The sequence below is a fragment of the Hyperoodon ampullatus genome (assembly GCF_949752795.1).
Source record: "Hyperoodon ampullatus genome assembly, chromosome: 15".
NCBI classification, from domain to species: Eukaryota; Metazoa; Chordata; class Mammalia; order Artiodactyla; family Ziphiidae; genus Hyperoodon; species Hyperoodon ampullatus.
In genome coordinates this window covers 57,016,249-57,039,138 of record NC_136928.1, presented here as the reverse complement: position 1 = coordinate 57,039,138, position 22,890 = coordinate 57,016,249, and the positions used below count along the sequence as shown (strand labels likewise).

The 22,890-nt window shown below is 36.8% G+C and overlaps 1 protein-coding gene across 2 annotated transcripts in view; it reads right to left on the bottom strand.

The window, feature by feature from the left end:
• THUMPD2 (THUMP domain 2 tRNA and snRNA guanosine methyltransferase) overlaps positions 1-20,893 on the bottom strand; it is a 38,640-nt gene extending 17,747 nt beyond the window's left edge. The window contains exons 1-6 of one of the 2 annotated variants that reach the window (XM_079721502.1): positions 20,489-20,893; positions 19,503-19,580; positions 16,687-16,739; positions 9,505-9,592; positions 2,291-2,362; positions 1,681-1,795 (exon numbers count right to left, since the gene is read on the bottom strand). In XM_079721502.1, the coding sequence (XP_079577628.1) occupies positions 1,681-1,795; positions 2,291-2,362; positions 9,505-9,592; positions 16,687-16,739; positions 19,503-19,580; positions 20,489-20,878 (796 nt within the window). In that variant the 5' untranslated portion in view covers positions 20,879-20,893. The remainder of the gene's footprint in view (positions 1-1,680; positions 1,796-2,290; positions 2,363-9,504; positions 9,593-16,686; positions 16,740-19,502; positions 19,581-20,488) is intronic. The other variant, XM_079721503.1, reaches the window with a different exon arrangement.
• Between the last annotated feature and the right edge of the window lie 1,997 nt (positions 20,894-22,890).

The following is a 22,890-nucleotide window of genomic DNA, read 5'->3' as shown; positions in this document are numbered from 1 at the left end:
GCTGCTCAAGTCAGAAAGCTCAGTCATCCTTGTTCTTTTGCTCATATTTAATCCACCAGCAAATCCTGTTGGTTCTACCTTCAGAAAATACATATACATATCTCTGACCTCTACTTAACACCTCCACCAATATCACTTTGCCCCAAGCCACCACCATTTCTTACCTGGATTATTGCAATAGTCTTGTAACTAGTCTCTTTGTTCCAATCCTTGCCCTACTATTGTCTCTTCTTAACACAGCAGTTAAGAGTGATCTTTTAAAAAAGTAGGATTTATTTGGCTATTTGGTGTCATAGAGAACTTTTTTCTTAAAAAAATTTTTTTTAATAAGAGTTGAGCACTTATACTTGATTTTAAAGTGAAATCTTATGGGAAATGCCCCAGACATGAAAACTGATGACAGTGGAGTTGGGAGCGCAGCAACGTTCTGATGGGCAAATCAGTACTTCCCTCCTCATGCTGTTAAGGCACTTTGGAGATTGTACAGGGTATGAAAAACCACTGCTCTGGAACAACTTATAGAGCTATTCCATTTTTCTTGAGGTCTCAAAAAAATAGCTTTCTTAAAGAAATTAGGGTATATGAAAACTTGATTTCAGTCTAATCACCCCTTGGCTTCCTCTAGAAAATTGTGTCTTATGCACAGAGTCCCGTTAAAAACCTTGACAGAAAGGTTGAAAAGATAGTCATTGATAGCAAACAACTATGAGATCTCGATTATCAATAGTACAATTTCTTCTTTGACGCTGCTTTATTATGCATTTATATAAAAGTTATCCTAATATTTTCTTCTTGTTAATAACTCATCTCTACAACTTTTCTACTATAATAAAAATTTGTTTAAACAATATTCTGTTCCTCTAGATTACAGATTCAATACTGGGACTTACCTACCACCTATTCTCTCATTCTCATGTCAAGAGAATACGATTTTCTTAGCTGGGAATTAAATGTGGTCACTTTTAAGGGAGAAAGGTGCACTAAGGGAAAAAAAGAAGGAATGTGAGGCTTCTCTCAAACAGTCTAAATACCTTGGGCCTTAGGGAAATATTATTTTGGATTCCACAGACTTGATTCCTCATCATGTTTCTTGCTGCTGATTCCGCATCAGTAAATTGGGAGTAATGATTTCCCTCTACCTCACAGGGTGACCAATTGTCCTGGTTTGCCCCAGACTTTCCCAGTTTTAGCCCTGAAAGTAGTACTGGTTTAGCAATCTGGGATAGTTGGTCACCTCACTCCCTATATCACAGGAATACTGTCCAATGAGGCAAGGAGAAGGTAAGATAATTCAAAACATTTCATATACTTTATCTGAAAGAATCCACAGAGCTATTATTATTATTATTATTCTGTTTATTTTATGCCTATACTAAGTGATCCCTGGTTATGATGTGAGAAATGGTTCAGATGCAACAAACACATCTTAAGAAGGCATGCTTTTACTTACACGCTTAGGGAAACTACATAAATACCGTTCCTGATCATGAATCATTTGAAGAATTAAAAAGTTACAATTATCATATTGGAAGTAAACTGAGTATTGGCGCCACAGATATATTACAGGGTATAAACAATTCAACCTTTATATATGAAAAGTGAGTCTCGTTTTATATTATGATTCTAAATGTATTTGCAAATGTTCATTTAACCCAAATGTTTGCATTTTTAATATCTTACCTATCACAGAGACTTTAAGTAACTCAATTTTATCCTTAAGGCCTGCAGCTTTCAGATTGTCACATGCACCTAGTAACTGTGAGTCACTGACATCAGCACCCATGTAATACACATCCTATGAGGGAAGAAATTCATATTATAAGTATAAATAAACCCATATTTTATGTAGTTAAGAAAATCTACTTGCATTTTCAATGATGAAAATGAAATTAATATATTTGTTAATTCAGGTTAAAACAAATTTAGAATATTTCCTTAAAATGACATTCATGGGCAAAAAACTGATAAGTTTTTGTTAAAATTTTAAAAACTGTTAATAATATTTTACAATTACAAATGTCTAAGGAATTTAGGGATTTATATTATCTAGGTCATGACTAATTATTGTATTTCTATCATATTTTCCTAAATTTATCACAGTATTTAAAGAAATAACACAGCAATTTAATTAACCCTTCATAGTCTATTTTTATTACAGTTATATAGCAACTTGTATAATTTAAAAATAATCCCTAAATAGACAGTCTACCTGTAAATAATTGGTAAGTGAAGACACACACACACTGATTAACGTAAAACATTGCCTGGTTTACCAAACTTTAGAACTTACTGGCCATTCTTTAGCAGCTTCCAAAAGTATTGTTCCAAGTCCACACATTGGATCTAAAACAACTGCACCAGCCTATAGACAGAAATGTTGATTTGCTATCATTAAATCTATTATAATAGGTATTATAAAAGAAACCTAACACTTGAGGAATCAATATTTCAGAGTAAAGACTCCTTTCTATATTTTATTAGGAATTTCAGGTAGTTAAAGCCCTAGTGCAGGTATGCTTGACACATTTAAAGATGAGGAAGGAGACCAGTGTGGCCACAGCACAGTGAGCGAGAGGGGAAAGGTGGTGATTACGTCAGAGAGGTGGCCAGACTACTCCACCAAGGTGGGCTGCATAACACCGTGTGCAGTCACAGCCACCAAGTCCTACAGGTTTAAAACACCGTGTGGCCCAGGCTCCAAGCCCACAGAATGACACCGGGGGCTTCTGCTCCTCATTCAGCAAGTCAAACAGTGAAGTGGTCGCCACCTGGAGCACGGCCACTGCTGTGGCAGAGGGAAAGAAAGCAAGACAAATCAGGCACTGGCTTTTAAAGGTGCCACCTGGAAGTGACATACATCATTTCCACCAACATTTAATTGGGGAAAGCGTGTCAGTCACATGACACACACAATGTGAAGGGGCCAGGAAAGTGTCATCCTATCTGTACCTGAGAGGAGAACAGGAAATGTGGAGAAAAAAACTAAGAACTCTCCCATCTGGGCAGTGGGGCTGGGGTGGGGTCACACCACGTCAGATCTCGTAGGTGTTACAAGGGGTCTGGTTCTATGCTGAAGGGTGGGAAGCTGTTGGAGGGAAACTGAGCAGGAGTAACACGATGTTACATTTCAAAGGGATCATTCTGGCTGCTCTGTTGAGAACGGATCACAGAAGGGCAAGAGTGTTACAGGGAGGCTAGTTAGGGAATCTAGGCAGAGATAATGGTGGCTTGAATAAAGAGTGACGCTGGTGGAAGTGGGGAGAAGTAGTTGGATTCCGGGTATATTTTAAAGGTAGAACTAACAGGATGGATTGCATGCGGCATGTTGAAGAATGACAATGGTCTGAGGTGACTGAAGTTTTTGACCTGAGCATCAAGGAGACGAGCTGCCTGTTAGTGAGCTGGGAAGTGTTGGGGAGGAAAAGCTATAAGGGAGACAGGAGTATAGTTCTGGACATGTTCATTTTGAAATGCCTCTTAGACCAGTCATGGATGTCAAGTGGACTTAAGCATCTGGAGTTCAGAGGAGAGGTTCAGGCCACAGATATAAATTTGGGAACCATGGTTGTTAGTTTGTAAATGGTATTTAAAGCATCAAAACTGGATAAGCCATCTAGGAAGCAAGAGAAGTTAGAAAAGAACAGTCTGTGGGCTGGACGCCGGTGATCTCCTAAGTACAGACATTTAGTAGATGGAGATTCAGCAGTGCACACTGATAGCAGCACATCCTGACGTAGAACCTAGAGTGGTCCTGAAACAAAGTGGAAACACCCATTTCAAGAAGGAGTGAGGACAGTGTCCACATGCTTGTAGATTAAGCAAGATGAGCTGCTTCAGTGGAGTGCTGGCGAAGAGAACCTGAGGGAAGTGGGCACAAGAGAGAGTGGGAAGAGAAGAAGCAGACACCAAATATGGACAACTAGTTTTAAGTTTTTCTGTAAAGGGAAGCAGAGAAGGGGGTGGTAGCTGATGGAGCGTGTGGGTTCAGGAGAGGGTTAATTCTTTTTTAAGTTGCAAGATATTACAGCATGTGTACATGCTGATGGGAATGACCTAGTAGAGAAAAAAGTCCTCAAGTAGGCAAGAAGGAATGGAATCCAGTACACAAGTAATGGAGTGAAACAAGGACAGTTCATTAATTATAATGATGACAAGGCAAAGTATGAGGGCGTAGCTTCCAATATGTCGGTCAACTTGGTGGGAAGAACATGTTACAGTTCTCTTCTGATTCCAATATTTAAGTCAATTAAGAAGTAAGAGAATTAAAAGTGTGGTCAAGAAATGGCTGTAATGATAGAACATAAAATCCAAGCTGTGAAAGAGGGCTGAGGACAGGTGGTGAGTAGGGTCACCTACTAGAGGTCCCACGGAGTTAAAGAAATGCTTTAGGGCACAAGAGGAAGTGAAATGGAAAGAGAAGGTTAACAGCAGGATTCTTGAGTCTGAGATTCTGGAAGCTATACCCTTCTGGGTATGATAAAGTCTAGGATGTGACTAAGGCAGATCATTAGAGGTAGGGAAGCCAAGACACTAAGGGATCAGACTACAGAGTGGACACTGAGGTCATGAAGAATTATGACAGGAGTAATGGTCTATACCATTAAAGAAAAGATAGGAAGAGATCTGTAGACACCGGGATAATCTGATGGCATGTGCTTCTAAGGCAGTGAGAGACCTGGGGCAGAAGGGGTGACGAGGCCAAGCAGGACACCTACCCCCCCTCCAGGCCCAGCGGTCCCTTGGTCTGTCTACAGAGGAGGCAGAACGCTCAGAGGACAGCCAGGTTTCAGTCAGAGCCAGGGGGTACCTGATGGAAAGAAACGAAATGTCCTTCAAGAAAGAGACTTTCCCCTGGCACGAAATTACGGAGAGTAGCACATGGGTCCCCCATGAAGGGGCAGAGAGTGACAAAAAGAATAATGATTTAAATGGCAACTTTAAGATTAATAGTGGTATGAGAACTAGCTTTTATGAAGATCTTAAAATGTGCCAGACACTGTGTTCTTTCTCCCCCATGGTCCCTGTTCAATGAGGTAGTTTGACCTTAAGCATCTTTCAATGTCTGTTTTACCGTAGGACCTTTTCTATCCATGACATTTGGGTACACAGGCAGAAGCAGAGAAGTATTTCCATGTGCTCAGAAGAATAACTGAGATGTATAGAGCTTGGTTTTCCTTACTTGTTATGATATATAGGAAGAACAGTTTATAGGAAACATGAAAAATATCTCACGACCCCAGACTTAAGTTTCATTTTTCGTGGCACTGGCCTACCTGAGGTTGAGCTGCTTGTGCACTGCTCTGGGTATCAAGCTCCAAAGAGGGGCCTGGATCAACGCTGGATACTGGGATCACTTACACGGTGGGTCATCACTACATTCCCCCCAAAAGAACCCTGCTGTGCTGTTTCTCACCTACTTTAACAGACCTTCTTTGTTGGTGGTCACATTAGAGAAACAATTTTTACTTTCGGTCCTAGCAGGACAAACTGACAAAAGGGAAAAATTTCATTGAGTATTATCTGTGGATATTTTCGATCATTTACTTTCTATATTTCTGAAAATTGTATGTTTGTATCAGATAAAGGTAACATTTCAAATTTGTAGGTGGTTATATAAATTTATATGTAAATATAAACTGTGGTGACATCACTGGAAGTTTGGGAAAAAATAAACTGTAACCATACCCCTCTCTCCTTACTAAAAGAAATTTAGGCTAAAGATTTAAATCAAATAAAAAAGAAAAATGGATTCTGGTAACATGGAAATAGCTCTCTCCTTTTTCTCTCAACTCTGAGCTACTTACTTCTGAGGCAAGTGAGGCTCAGAACTAGAGGCAACCGGCGCTAAGAGACGCCCTGGGCTCTCCTGAGGTCCCGGGAGAAGGAACCAGTGTGAGGTCTCCTTGCCATGGGCTGGGTGGGTGATTAGAGACCAGCACTGGAACCCAGAGGGGAAATCGCTGGAATCAGGGAAATACCTGGTCTTCAGAGATCTGTGGCCCTGCAGGGAGCCCGGTGCACAGAAAAGTTTTCACCGAGCGCTTCAGCATGGCTGACAGTCTCCTTACACTAGCAAAACCAGGGGTGCCAGAGATCCACTTGCCTTTTACCACTTACAGGATTCCAGCCATTTAAAATACTTTACTAACCACACTTGAGCCCCAGTGAGCCAACAAAGAAAAATAATGACACGTCTAAGGGGAGGAGGTCCCTCAAAACCTAGAAAGAACATAGAGCAAACAGAACACACATCTAGTGAAATGAAACTTTTGGAGGGAACAGATAAATATGTGAAAAAAAGTAAGACCTTCTAGAGATAGCAAATACAACACACACACACACACACACACACCCACACACACACCCACACCCACACACCATTTTCCAAAGCTAAAAAGACCATGATTTTAAAGCTAAACATTTCAATAAATAAAGTAGAGCACATCTTTGTGACTCTCATTATAGTTTCTAAGATAATATCCAAGAATAACTCAAAATGCAGAGCCCAAATATAGAGAGATGGAGAGCATGTGCGAAAGGAAGCTTAACATGCTTATCACAGGAATTCCAGAAGCAGAAAAAAGGAAGTGGTTTAAGGTTAAAGACACTAAAGCAAAATAATTGAGGAAATAATAATTAAGTAAATAATGCACGAAAGAGTGCCTGAGGGCCTCCCTGGTGGCGCGGTGGTTGGGAGTCCGCCTGCCGATGCAGGGGATACGGGTTCGTGCCCCGGTCTGGGAGGATCCCATATGCCGCGGAGCGGCTGGGCCCGTGAGCCATGGCTGCTGGGCCTGCGCATCCGGAGCCTGTGCTCCGCAACGGGAGAGGCCACAGCAGTGAGAGGCCCGCATACCACAAAAAAAAAAAAAAAAAAAAAAAAAAGAGTGCCTGAGGTGGAGGAAAAAAATGGTTTTTTTATAATTATACATTCCTAATAATAATTATTATAACTATGATTATTATTACTGTTGGGGTCCAGGGCAGGCCACCCCAAAATATGCTTCAATGGCATATTGATTATCTTGAATTAAAGTTACTTGAGAAACAGCCAGTAAAAAGAAATGATATTCACAAAGAAGGAAAGAAAGAAAAAGACACTCTGATCACCTCCTTTCCCCCTGAAACCAGGAACTAAATCTCCCTTGTGAGGTATCCTCCCACCACTGGGAGGAGATAGAAAGCATCCTTATCACCAGAGTTAGGGAACTGAAGGCCAAGAAAGCTGTATAAACAAACTTTGTTAGTTCTTCATTTGTCTGCTACTACAAGCACAGGCCCCTTTGTTTCATTAAATCTTCACAAATAATTGTTTCTTTGTCTAAAAATAATACATAAACAGCCTGCTTTGGTCACTTCAGGGGTCCCATTTCTATTAGACTTCCATGCATACAAATTAAATTTTTTTCTCCCTCCTATTAATCTGTCTTGTGTCAGTTTAATTATTAGACCAGCCAAAAGAACTCAAGAGGGGTAGGGGGGAAGTCTTCACCTCCCCGACATTACTATAGCAGAAGTCAACACTTACATACTTTCTATATGCTAGGCATTGTTCTAATCACTTGATAAATGCTAATTCACTTAGTCCTCACATGACCCTGTGAGATTATTATTTTCATCTTGCAAATGAGAAACTTAGGCACAGAGATGTTAAGTTATCTTACCTAAAGTTTCCCAGCCAGTGTGTGGTAGAGCCAGAATTAGAACTCAGACAGTCAGACTCACCGAGTTCTGGGTTGAATAGAAAAGACTCTTACATAAGTATTTACATCCTGGTGATATTCCTGAACTTTAGAGGATTAAAGAGAAAACTCTCATAAGCTTGCAAGCAGAAAGGACAAGCAAGACAGGCATAATGGAAAAGAAAAATCACACCGGCGTGAACTGCTCATCTAGAACACCAGAAGTGAAAAGACAATGGACTAGCATCTACAGACCTCTGAGAGAAAAGGACTGCAACTCAAGAATCTTATACCTAGCCAGAGTGGCGATACCCAGGTTGACAGGAAGAAGTTTGAGGATATATAGGAATCCAGACAGTATATTCCTCAATACCACATTTGAGGAAAGTAGCTAAGAAAAGACTAACCAAGCAACAAATAAACCTGAGCCGAGGCCTCAAAGTGAAGAACAAAGGCGAGGAGCACTGCACCTCACAATATACCTTTGTGTGTTTACACAGAAACGTGCATGTTACACACATGACATCTTAATGATTCAGGATAGACTGTAATATACGGGCAGAATAAGAACTTTTGAAACAGAGGGTCATGCTTTAAGGGAAAGTCTGATACATAATAAATAATTTAGTTCAATCTAGTAGTTGGGAGTTGGGAGTGGAAGGGGGGGAAATGTTTCAAAGGTCTCATTGTAGGGAGGAGTAATTCTGTGGGGCAGAAGAGAAAGCAGTACCCCGGAGGTCTCACCTTATGATAGGGAAGAGGGGACGGGGGCGGGGAGATGAGAGTGTCTTGGTGGTGAAAACAGTGTCTTGGCAAAGACAAGAGTCGATGTCTTGTTGTAAAGTTAGAATCGAGTCCCATGTGTTTAATTACGAGAGCTGGGAGAGGGAGCCACTAATAGAATAGAACATAAAGTAAAATCCAACCTCAGGGAGAACAGTGAAATGATTAACTTGCTTAAACTAGCAAAAATAAGGAGTAAACTGTAAGAAGTTACAAACAGAATAAAACAGGAGGAATGCAATCAGGTGTATCTATCAGAATACTGAATTCTCTCATTGAAAGACAGAGCCTATCAGAGTGGGATAAAAACAGAGTTCTGTGTTTATAAAAAAAAACACACTGAAAACAAAGTTGAAAATAAAGCAGTGTCAAAGAAATACTACAAAGGAAAATGCAAAGAGAAAGAAAACAGTGAAAATATTAATAAGACATGGTGAAATTTAAATTTCCAAATCAAAATAATGAAAACTTTAATAACAAGAAAGAGGCACACTGCACAATGAAGCAGTAACATTCATAAAAGAGTATAAACCAAACTACACAGCAGCTGAATGAGGTAACAACTAATAATAATGCAAAATCTTTTAAAAAATGTAATAACCTAATAAATTTCAAAATACCTCTTTCAGAACTGAGCAGATAGTAAAACAGTAAGTAAAGATATAAAGGCAATCTCTTGACAAGAAAATAAAATTATTTTCTTATGTCCATGGAATATTTACAAAAACTGATCAAGATCTTGGTTAAATTTTAAAAAGTAGAGGTTGTACAGGCCATGTGATTGTGATAAAAAATTAGGAATACTAAAATGTAGCTATCTTTTGACTCAGCTTTTTCATAGCCAAAATACTCTCAGAAATTCAACAGTATATAAAAACACATCACTGCAGTTCATAAGAGTAATGGCAAGAAAAGAAAAAGAAAAAAAAAAGGTTAGAAGAACTAAAGAGAAAAGATGACTATCAATAAGAGACTGTGTAAGTTAATTATGGAAAGGACCTTGCTATTACATTAATAAGAATGAGAACAGTTTCCTTACCTTAATTTCTGCGAGAGAGGCCATTGCCCACGCTATGGTAGATCTCAGTCCTGCTGTCTGGATGTAAGCTCTGCTGGCTAAAGGAACCCTAAAAGAAAAGAACACCCAATATTACTGTATGTTAAAGAATATGATGTAAACAAAAATAATTAACCCATTCACATCTGTACCTCATTTTAACAAGTTCATACAACATGCACTAAAGTATTTCCTGTTAGAGAATACTTAACCTTATTACAAAATTACCTTCTCTAATTCGCATCTTGTCTAACCAGCCAGTGTGGTATTTCAGAAAGGTAAATTTTTTAGATAAGTGAAATTTAAACCCTTATGTGTTTAACTTATAAAGGTTTAATCACATGAGGGAAATCTTCCTAAAGTGTTTATATACTTCCCTACTTTCCACACGGACTAGATCTTTCCTTGCTGATCTGGAGTCAACAAGAGGAACAGATTGCATTGTGATATAGATGTAGTATAGGAAGCAGGGCTGAATGGATGCTAACCCTTGAAATATGTTTTCTAAAAGGTCGCTTTTGTAAGTTTGCTTTTTGCTCATTTGCATCTTTCTCAAAAGATGGAATGAAGCATGACATTGCATTGCCTGAGATAATTTATCGAAAGAAGGGCTGAAGCAGACATCTCCCCAATGAGTTCACCGGTCTCCATTATGTCTCACTTTATACTTTATCCTTTACCTAATCATTGCTACTATCAGTGTTTCCAGATTTGATACAAATTTTCAGAATATTATTTTTATGTTTCTAATGCAATGAACAAGCCTTTCCTTGGAAATATCAATGCACTTTTCTATTTCATGTATACAGTTTGTTGGTAAGACATTACGATGATGTCAAGAATCAGTGCCTGGTTGTTTTGGGGGTAGGCTTGTTCCAAAGCCACTAAGGGGCTCTTCTACTAACATTACACAAAGCCACAGTGTTTTCCAAACCCTATTTCCTTTCATCATTTTATTTCTGCTCTTTCTTTGACTTTAAGTTATCCTGTTTTGTGCGTATTTACTGCAAGCCTCTTAAGATCTTAGAATGAAATGAGGTAATTATAAATACCTTATCAAATTAAACAGTATAATTGCATATTTACTATTATAATGAGGAAGCCCTGAATGGTAAACCCATGAGAGCTGTGTCTTTTTTCTCTTAAAAGGTTTATCAGGAAATAAAAATTTACATTGTAAATAGTACTATATCCATAGATTTGGAATCTGGGATATAAACTTTGCAGGTAGAAAGACTACAAAATATTTCGATCAATGAATCTTGCTTCTGCAGGCTAAGCGCAGCAATTATCTTGCTACAAAACACATTAGTTAAAACCAAAATGGAGAGATTATTTTCACTCTAGACACAAACACACACAAAGAGAGAGAGAGAGAGAATTGGTATGGAAAACTGTCTTTGCCCATATATATTACAAAGTGCTTTTCTAAGCATCAGAGATTTATGTAGAACCTTTTAAATTCTTAGCCATTATGTGCATATTTTTACTAATAGAGGTTTTATTTTATGGAAGCCAATTCTATTAATATGTGACAAAAGTGAACGCATTCTTATTTTGCTTAAACTTGGGCAAAACTAATCTATTACTTCAACAAAACGGCCTCATTATGTCAGTAAAGATAAAATTATTCAGGGGAAAGAAGTGTTCAGAAATAAACTCCTTGAAAATAAAAATAATTCCCTACTTTCGTAAAATCTGCTGATGTGTTTAATCAGAGTTTAGCTGACTTTTACCCTAGTACAAAAATAAAGGTGTTTTTTCCTCCAGAAAGTAGGAATAGAGGGAACTTACCTCAACATAATAAAGGCCATATATGACAAACCCACGGCCAACATTGTTCTCAATGGTGAAAAACAGAAACCATTTCCTCTAAGATCAGGAACAAGACAAGGTTGTCCACTCTCACCACTATTATTCAACATAGTTTTGGAAGTTTCAGCCACAGCAATGAGAGAAGAAAAAGAAATAAAAGGAATCCAAATCGGAAAAGAAGAAGTAAAACTGTCACTGTTTGCAGATGACATGAAACTATACATACAGAATCCTAAAGATGCTACCAGAAAACTATTAGAGCCAATCAATGAATTTGGTAAAGTAGCAGGATACAAAATTAATGCACAGAAATCTCTTGCATTCCTATACACTAATGATGAAAAATCTGAAAGAGAAATTAAGGAAATACCCCCATTTACCACTGCAACAAAAAGAATAAAATACCTAGGAATAAACCTATCTAAGGAGACAAAAGACCTGTATGCAGAAAACTATAAGACAATGATGAAAGAAATTAAAGATGATACAAATAGATGGAGAGATATACCATGTCCTTGGACTGGAAGACTCAACATTGTGAAAATGACTATACTACCCAAAGCAATCTACAGATTCAACACAATCCCTATCAAACTACCAATGGCATTTTTCACAGAACTTGAACAAAAAATTTCACAATTTGTATGGAAACACAAAAGACCCTGAATAGCCAGAGCAATCTTGAGAAAGAAAAACGGAGCTGGAGGAATCAGGCTTCCGGACTTCAGACTATACTACAAAGCTACAGTAATCAAGACAGTATGGTACTGGCACAAAAACAGTAATATAGATCAATGGAACAGGATAGAAAGCCCAGAGATAAACCCACACACGCATGGTTACCTTATCTTTGATAAAGGAGGCAAGAATATACAATGGAGAAGAGACAGCCTCTTCAATAAGTGGTGCTGGAAAAATAGGACAGCTACATGTAAAGAATGAAATTAGAACACTCCCTAACACCATACACAAAAATAAGCTCAAAATGAATTAAAGACCTAAATGTAAGGCCAGACACTATCAAACTGTTAGAGGAAACCATAGGCAGAACACTCTATGACATAAATCACAGCAAGATCCTTTCTGACCCACCTCCTAGAGAAATGGAAATAAAAACAAAAATAAACAAATGGGACCTAATGAAACTTAAAAGCTTTTGCACAGCAAAGGAAACCATAAACAAGACGAAAAGACAACCCTCAGAATGGGAGAAAATATTTGCAAACGAAGCAACTGACAAAGGATTAATCTCCAAAATTTACAAGCAGCTCATGCAATATCAAAATCAAAAAAATCAATATCAAAAAAACAAACAACCCAATCCAAAAATGGGCAGAAGACCTAAATAGACATTTTTCCAAAGAAGACATACAGATTGCTAACAAACACATGAAAGGGTGCTCAACATCACTAATCATTAGAGAAATTCAAATCAAAACTACAATGAGGTATCACCTCACACTGGTCAGAATGGCCATCATCAAAAAATCTACAAACAATAAATGCTGGAGAGGGTGTGGAGAAAAGGGAACCCTCTTGCACTGTTGGTGGGAATGTAAATTGATACAGCCACTATGGAGAATAGTGTGGAGGTTCCTTAAAAAACTAAAAATAGAACTACCATACGACCCAGCAATCCCACTACTGGGCATATACCCTGAGAAAACCGTAATTCAAAAAGAGTCATGTACCACAATGTTCATTACAGCTCTATTTACAATAGTCAGGACATGGAAGCAACCTAAGTGTCCATCAACAGATGAATGGATAAAGAAAATGTGGCACATATATACAATGGAATATTACTCAGTCATAAAAAGAAATGAAATTGAGTTATTTGTAGTGAGGTGGATGGACTAGAGTCTGTCATACAGAGTGAAGTAAATCAGAAATTCTCACCTACATCTCTCTAGCCTAGATTTGTCCCCTGAATCCCAGATCTTTATCTTCAAAGGTGTGTTTGGACACCTTTTACCTGGAGGTTCTTTAACTACTGCAAAATTTACAGATATAAACTAAGTACACTCTCCTTTCCCTGTATTTACTATCTTGATATACGTCTTCATTTTCTTAGGCCACTTACCATCTATGTACTGGGTAATCTCATCTACACCTCCATTTGAGACTTGTCACCTGAACTCCAGAGCTGCAACTTTAAATATCTACTTGGACATGTTTCACTGAACACACAACTACTTCCTTTTCCCATATTTTATATCTCAGTGACTGACACCAGTGTCTCTTGGTTGCCAAAATCAGATATCTGGAAGTTATTCTAGACTCCCTAACATTTTCTTGAATGCATGGCCTCCTTTTTATTACCCCCAACTTTGCCTTAGTTCATTTCTTCATCATTCATTGCCTGAACCAGTATAAGAGTTTAACCCCCCCTTTTTTATTTCCCTTCCACTTTAAAATATAATTTCCTTGGTAATTTTTTAAAAATCACAAACCTAATCACAACACTCTTCTGCTTCAAATTCTTACTGCTTTTAGAATAAAATTCAAGTTATTTAACCCAGCTTATAAGACACTTCGTGACTCGTTCCCAATCCTCAGTCTCCTTTTCTACCACTCTCCCTATGCACTCCCTGTCCCATCTATATCGAAACTACCTGCTGTCCACCATGTACCTCAAGCCTCCTCACACCTCCATGCCTCTGCACATGCAGTTCCTTGCTTGTAAGATCCTTTCCTTCTCTTGTCCACATGAGATATCCTTGCTTATTATTCTCCATTTAAGTGATACACTGAGTGATACTCTTCTGTGTTCTTTTGCTCACCTGTCCTCCATCACTTAGGTCCTCTTTTCTAATTCCAATCAAGCACTGACCACATATCTGTTCTCCCACTAGAGTGAATTCCTTGTGTTTAATAACCATCTTACTCATCTTTGAACACTGGATATATAGCACAATGCTTAGCACAGAGTAAGTACTCATTAGATAACTTCACTTGAAATTAATTGAATGAATTAAACTTACTCTGGCAAATGCTTCTCCCCTTCCCTCCCTAGTTGCTGATCTGTTTAAAGATAGAATAGTTGAAATTTATTCACCACTTACTGTATCATAAAAGCAGCTATCTCATTTTCATATGTGTTATCTCATTTAATCCCAACTATAAAGCTAGGAAGTAGATACCATCCTTTTCCTGATTTTATAGCAGAGGAATGTGATAATATGCCCCAACACACAGAGTTATTTTGTGGAGAAGGGGGAACTGAAGTCCATGGTTCTTATCCACTATGTTTACTGTACCAGGTGATGTGCTACTAAGATACACATTTTTGTGTGTCCCTCAAACTCGATGGCTGCTCTGTCCTCTGTTGCATCACTTCTGACTTTCTTCTCATCAGGGTGACCAGGTTACAGTTTCTGACCTCCACCATCACTTCTCTTGTCCACCGCTATCTGCTTTTCAGTTCTTCATATGCCTCCCTTGCCTCACACAATGGCGAACTGTTTTAATCAACACACTTCGTGATTGCTTCCTTCCTTTGCTGAGGTAGTGAAACAGACTAATCACAGAGCGTCTAATGCAATCTTATTTTCGGCCACTGCTCATTCAGGGTCTGAGCCTTAATTTTCAGATACATACCTTTTATTTGTCAACTTTTAGGTTAAATTACCAGTTATTACTTGAGATGCCATAAGCATGACTTCTTGAGGGTGTCTAGCAAGCATTAAATAAAATTGTACACCTTTTAAAAACACATATAAAAACTTATATATGTATATTTGTTAAGTTAATAATAAAAGAGCATGAAAGTTAGCATTTTTATATATGATTACAAATTAAAAATGAGTTCTTTTATTTGGTGCCAAAAATCTAAATACATTCATACTGCATCAGTCAGCCCTGCTGGGGATGAAATGTTCCTTATAAATCAATATTCTAGACACTTAAGCTCACCCTTTTACGGGCCAAAGTGTTAAAGAATATTTAGCTGCTTTATGAATCCTTCTAAAAATATATTTCATATTTTACTGTCTTACTAGTCTTCCTTACCCTTGTCTTGGTGACCATCAATAATTACACTAGGTTGAAATGTGGACATCTTTCAGTTTTTCCCACCTTTCCTGTTGACTATTATAAAATTTAAAAAACCCATGGTAGGCAAAATGGCTAAAAAAAAAAAAGATTAACAAATATTCTGCAGGGGTTAGGGCCTGGGACTTCAGAAGGCACCGGAGTAGGGCAGCCTGGACACCTTGTAGGTGTAGGTATAAAACAGTGGGTTAGGTTTCATCTGGGAGAGTTGGTAGGCTAGTGGGGTAGGTGGGGGCCAAGGGAAAACAACCGAGCATTGAGGCATGTGATGACCTTGTGTGTGTTGAGTTGACAAGAAATATTATTTGGTGCATGATTTTTGTAATCTAGAGGCTAGTGGGGCCTACCCTATAACTAGCACACAGTGGAACTCAATCATTCAACACTTCTTGAACATCTACAGTGTTCTCAGCATTACGCTAATCAACTGTTATGGTGCACCATTTGATAAAAGCTATTACAGTGACCTTCAGCATTCCTTTTTACATCCTGATTCAGGCTTACACATGCACAAATGTGAGCTTAGGGTAAGTGAGGTATTTCCATAGCACTTTTAGGATTTTAAAAACATTCCATGCCTAGAATCACCTAGAGAAAGGGTATCTAAATCACTTTATACTGTGTAAACAGGGCTTTGCATATAAAATGTTTTGAAGATGCCAACAATATTCACATGTTCTCAACAAACTGCAAATCCCTATTTCCATCATCCAACCAGCTCTTTCTTCCCAAAGCATCTAGAAAAAGGACCTGTCGTATGATAAGCGTTCAATAAGTATTTCTGAATAAGAAAAGGAATCAACTGCATTTATTATTACATAGTACCCAACATAACTAGGGAGAAAACCTGAAGAAGATTTTAAAAACTGGAAGTGCTCTCCCACAAAAAAAGAACTGCAATAAAATTTGAAGAATGTTTAAGGTGACTTTTAAGAGCTGTGTTATATTTTCTACTTTAATAAAAAAATCCAAGAGGCCAACAGACTAAAAATTTTAGCTAAAATATGGGCCTGTGAAAATCATTTAATAATAGAAATAATTAGATATAATTTTCAGTATGAATCATGTAATCAGTGGGTTATTGTGATCAAATCTTTCACAGCCCTAGTCCGATCAGATCATATCTACTAAGCTCCGTGAAAACACTTTACTGGCTCAAGCAAAGAACTCAAATGCTTTGCCTTTAGCCCCCTCTGATATATCAATGTTTCTTTCATACTATAAATAAAAGCACAAAGTTCTTAATTTAACAAACTCTACTAAGGAACAAACCTGAAACTTAGAAACAATATCTACCTGAACACAGGAATTCCCACCACAGAGTAAATGTCACTTAGATGTATAAAGATCTGAAAGAACAAATACAGAAGTTAAAATGGAACAGGAAATGCATTACCAAATGATTGACAATTTGAAAACTTCCATTTTGAACCTATACAACCTATATTTTAATAAGAAATTCCAAGGCTTTGTCATATCCAGAAAAATGTTCCATAATATTTTTTACTGAGCAGAGGCAAAGTAAATTTTAAGTACGTCTCATAGAAAAATTCTGAGGTCAAATTGTATACAAGTTATATTGACAGTCATATTACGAAGAACACAAGGTCACCGTTCTTCCCAGCGATTCTTTGAATTACCTTAACTAAATTAGATTTTTCATCATTTTAGGTTAGAGACAACTACCTAAATCTACCCTAATTCTAGCCTCAAATAAGACTTGATGCCATGGTTAACAGAAAACTTTCTTTAAGCCAAATATACTGTAGCAAGGGTGACCTTTCCCCTCCCTACTAGTTATAGGGGAGCTTCTTCCTTCTATTACCTTGTTATTTTTTCCCCAGTTTATTGAAACATAATTGGCATATATCACTCTATATGTTTAAGGCATATAGCATGAAGGTTTCATTCATGTATGCTGTGAAATGATTACCACAATAGATCCAACTAACATCCATCTTCTCATATGGATGAAAGGAAAAGAAGGGGAAAAAGGAAAAACTTCTTCCTTGTCATAAGGACTCCTAGGATTTACCTTCTTAACTGCCTTCCTTTAAGTTGTATAGCAGTGTCAGCTGTAGTCGTCATGATAGGCCATGATGACGATTTAAATGTCTCAAGTTATAATTAGTAGCCCACATAGATTTTAAAGAACCCTCCTTCTGTAGCCTGATGAGGCTTATGGAATTCTCTAATTCTGCTGTTTGACCTCAAGAACATTTGATTCCTGATACTTTTACCCCAAAGGTATTTTAATATAGTTTAATCAGAATTATTCCAATATTGATAAACTTTTATTAAGAAAAGAATAATCTGGAGTGAACTCCGTTTAGTCAGTTTAATTCCTTGATTACTGAAGCTAAACTTTCCAATTTTTTATATTTTTCATTTAAGCAAAACTACTAATTGGGATCTTTTCTATTTAAAAGTTATATTAAAGATATGATATACTGATATTTTTATATATCAAATGTTATCAGGTATAGCTTTCCCCACTATGAAGGTTTTTCTATCAACTGTACAGAACAAAATTTGTTAAGATTTGATTCTTCTGTCAATTTTGGTCACGGATTTTACTATGTGTGATTCTATTGTTGTCAATTTTGTTTTGTGTTGATTATTTCTACCAATAGATATTATTATTATTATTATTTTTTAAAGGGCTTCAAATGCTTGGCTACCTATCTATCTATCTATTTATTTATTTGTTTTTGGCTGTGTTGGGTCTTCACTTCTGTGCGAGGGCTTTCTCTAGTTGTGGCAAGCCGGGGCCACTCTTCATCGCGGTGCGCGGGCCTCTCACTATCGCGGCCTCTCTTGTTGCGGAGCACAGGCTCCAGATGCGCAGGCTCAGTAGTTGTGGCTCACAGGCCTAGATGCTCTGCGGCATGTGGGATCTTCCCAGACCAGGGCTCGAACCCGTATCCCCTGCATTAGCAGGCAGATTCTCAACCACTGCGCCACCAGGGAAGCCCCCAATAGCTATTATTAATTGCATTAAATGGATGATAGATATTAAATTAGATATATTTAGTTATGAGCTAAACTATGAGAAAACTATAATTCTGAGACAGTGAGGTAGAGTCGGGGAGAGATGGAGAGGAGGAAACCAGGAGAGCAGAAGATAAGAAAAGTGGAAAGGGGCAGATGAAGGAAGACACCCTTGTGTCAAAACATTCTTGAGGTCAAAATATTTTGCATAACAGCAATAAAGAATATAAAAGAGCCACGACTTTTTAAAAGCAAAAAATATCAAATAACAAAACTGAAAAACAACACAAAATCTTCTGATTTGGCCAGCCATTACTCCATTTAAAGCTATATAACAATAAATTTATGATTAACGAATCATAAAAGTGACTAAACTGGTCAAATTTATGAGATGGTTTTCAAAAAATAGTGAAGAATATATTTTATAGCTAGAATTTGTTTTCCCATGTAAGTGTTTACTTTGTTCTAATTAAAAATTGTGTAACCTCCTTAAATTGATTTTGAAAATAGAGAGAAAGAAAAACAATCCCCAAACCCTAACAAAGCCACGATTAACACACTATTTAACTTTGTATTGGCCTTTTTGTTTTCCGATTTTTTTTTACCATTAGCTAGAATTTCTTATTATACAGACTTGTTATTTATTATAGTGATTATAGAGAGCATCTCTGCAACCTTATATTAAATGTTCAGTTTAACTGTGACTAAACAATTCCATTCCAAAAGTCCTATTTGGATGAGACATTTTCACAGTGAAAACTGCTAGCAAAATTATCTGCAGTATTCTATTGCTAAAGAGGAGAGAGACTGCTGGATCCATGTAGACATGATTTTTAAAACTCTAAAGCAAAATTGAAAAGCACAATAAAAGTTGTTGACATTACAAAAAAAAAAAAAAAAGTTGACATTGCAATAATATTGTAATAACTGCATGGGGACAGATGACTACTAGACTTATCATGGTGATTATTTTGTAATATATGCAAATGTCGAATCACTGTGTAGTTCACCTGAAACATAATACTTTATGTCAACTATATTTCAATTTAAAAAAAGAATAGTTGGCATCGTCTTTAAAGAATTAGGTTATAAGCATATAAAATAAAATGAACATTCATTACCTCTAAATTTGGATTCCTCAAATCTGCTTTCCATCCAAACTGTTTCATGAGAGCAATTCCAATTACTCTTCCTACCTCCTGGAAAAGCAGCAGGTTACAGAAAAGAATATACTAAAAATGAAAATTTTAAGTTTAAATGTAAGCAAAAACTAACAGAGTCTGCAGGAAAATCAATCAGACTATCTGATGGTAATTTAAGGTTACAATATTAAAATATCACACAAAAGCATTTTCTACTCAAGGCAAAAAGGGTACATTTTACCTCTTCCACCCCCAACACATCCTATGGCATTAACGTCTACTCGTATGTAATCTTTATTCTTGTAATTTTAGATACATGAAATAACCAGATCATGGCCTGATAAATATGGTCATTCTGGGTTTTAGGAAACAGATGCAAGCTGAAAGATTAACTATTTTAGCTGTGGCAATCCTATATGTTTAAAAATTACCAGCAATAGCATTAGGCTCAAACTTAAGGGTCTGATTTTAAGACTGGCCAAAGGACCTAGGCTTATGCCCTTTATATTACTGAACTTTGTAGGGTCTGTTCGTGGTCTTTGCTCTCCTTTTACGTCCATCTGTGTATTTGCATCTGGGTCCTGGGACAATCCCACATGCAGGACCTGGTGCAGAGCAACAATTCAATAAACACAGAACCGAACTACAGAGAAAGCCAAAAAGCTTCAGACCATGATATTAGGATTTCCAAATGTAAAGGATATCTATTCGTTTAATGAAACTTTTAGGGAGAAAGTAAAAGGAGGTCTTTACAAAGAATGGCATACTATTCCTCTTAAGCATCTGAGGTACAGTTAAGAAGGAAAATGCATTTTTAGAAGAGATTTAGTTATATGAGATTAGGCCTAGTTATCTGTCTGGGCCTGGTTTATGTATTCTGAGAAAGGTTTTCACCTCTTTTTAGATCTAAAGAGTAATAAATTCTTTTAGAAAATGGTAACCCACTCTGGAGGGGGAAAGTGTACCTGTGCAGTAAAGGTCTTTGTAATGGCTCCACTACAGCGACAGGAAACTCTGAAAGTTAAGTCGTTCTGGTTATGAGTATCAATTGCTTCTGCTACATCGTTCTGAAGTTCTTCTTGAGATTTGTCTCTTTTAGTGGTAAAATTTCCTTGCTCCAGTGTTTCTTCTTCTATTTGTTTTTCCATTTGGCATTCCTTATTCTCTTGTATCTCTTGCATTTGATCTGTTTTCAATTTTTTAGCAATGATGTCATTTTCTCCCACTTTTCTTTTTAGTGGGTTAGCATTTTTTTGAGAAAGTTTTACCTTTTTTGCATCAAGTTCAAGAAGATTTTTCCAAATTGAAATGGCATTCAACCAACTTTCAGGATCATCATTTGTAAGTCTCTGCATTTCATTAAATATTTTTCCTAAATAAATAAAATCTTAGTTTACCCTTTACTGAAGCTATTCATCACCCCCAAATCCCATTACCTTTATTTCTTTAAAATAAGAAATTTTATTAAATTGCTATATGAATAGTGACTTCCCTTTCATCTGGAATTTACATAATTTAACATAAGAATATTGTATAGAATAAAGTTCATTCATATATTCCATACTTAATGTCAAAACTGTTTTAAAATTCCTACAAAGTTATCATTTTCTTTAGCAAGATCATTTGTCCTACGATAACATATGCATCTCTTCAGTATACTTAGAGACCTAGAGCATGTGTTGATCTTTAAAATAATGCTGATCTTGCCTACAAAAATTAAGTTTAAAAAAACAGAATAAATTGCAAAACACAGAGCTCAAAAACAGAGCAACTGAATCTTGGGACTATTTTAGACCATACAATATTAGCACAGATCGTAAAATGATTTTCCACAAAGTAACACTTCAGATATACAACCCATTCATAACTTAGGGACTGCCAGCCATGCTCGATAAAATGTAACCTTTCCTTGATGAACAAGGGACATCAAAATGACCCAAGAATAATTACTGTAGTTCTCTAAAGATGAAAGCGTGTGGAATATTGGGATGAAATTTTATTCACCCCACAATAAAATACCTTAGGATTTGCTTTAAAACAATTTTTCTGCCCTGTCTTGGTTTCTTGCCATTTGTATCTTTCTTGACACATTTTATTATAGACTATATGATGACATGGTCTCTTGTGCACAAGCAGCAATCAAAATGAGGTTTAAGGCAATGTTTTATCCAGATGTATCTGATCCTTTTTTGTTGCTTTTATCAAGATCTTTACATTATTTCAGCAGCATATTTATAAAATTAGGGAGTGGACAAGAAATCTCTTAAGCCCTCTTTAACTCTAATGCTTTATAAATGGGTATAAGTTTTTTCAAAACATTTAAAGTTCCCCAAACAGGAAATTTTACTATGTAGTATTTTTCCAATTATATCACTCACCGGTTAAAATTTAGATGGTGACAGTTTTGACCAATTAATTAAATCAATGCATTTTGGGTTATTACATGCTCCTAAATCTAAATAAATGCACTGACCATACATAGCTCTAGAGAAGGTGTCTGATCATAATTCTTAAGGAAGAAATGTGACTTAGGACACTAAAATCTCAGAAGACAGGCAGCAGATTACAAAGAGAAGAGACATAATTAGGTGATAATGTTCAGGAAATACAGAAAAATAACTAATTAATGATCCCACGGGTCTGAATGAATCTTAAAAATGTGAAATGGCTACATATTAATTACCAAGCAGAAAACTTTGGAGTACAATATATCATGGGGGGTAAAAGCAATAGGTATACACTGTACCTTTACTTACAGAAGAAACCTTAAATGGAAGTTGCTTTTTAATCAGCAAAAATAACCTTTCTGCAGATTTTAATTTTTTCAGCATATTCAGGTCAGAACAGGTGGTGAAAAAAACTTTTCCTGAAATATATTCAACCTAGAGATAGAAAAAATAGATATTAATTAAAACATAGCACCTAGACTAACAATAATAAAAATGACCATTTCTGAAGTATCTACTATTTATCAGACACTGTACCAGGCACTCTGAATACATTTTCCCCCCCCTCATCCTTATAACAACCCTCTAAGGTAGATTTTATCATCCCCATTTTATAGATTAGGAAACTGAGGCTTAGAGAGGTTAAATAATTTGTATGAAGTCACATAGTCAGTGACCAAGATCATAATCTTTCTATGTTACCTTTTGGAAAGTGTGTGTGCACACACTACTAAAAAAATAGAACACAAAATACTCATTAATTATCAAATCTCACACAACTGTTAAGAGTGGGCAAAGGAAAGGTATAATAGAGAGGACAAATGAGGTGTCTAGCCCAAGGTTAAAATAATCAGTAGGTATTTCTTAAACATCTACCTCGTGGTCTACAAGGAAGCATACAGTATAAATCTTAAAGATGA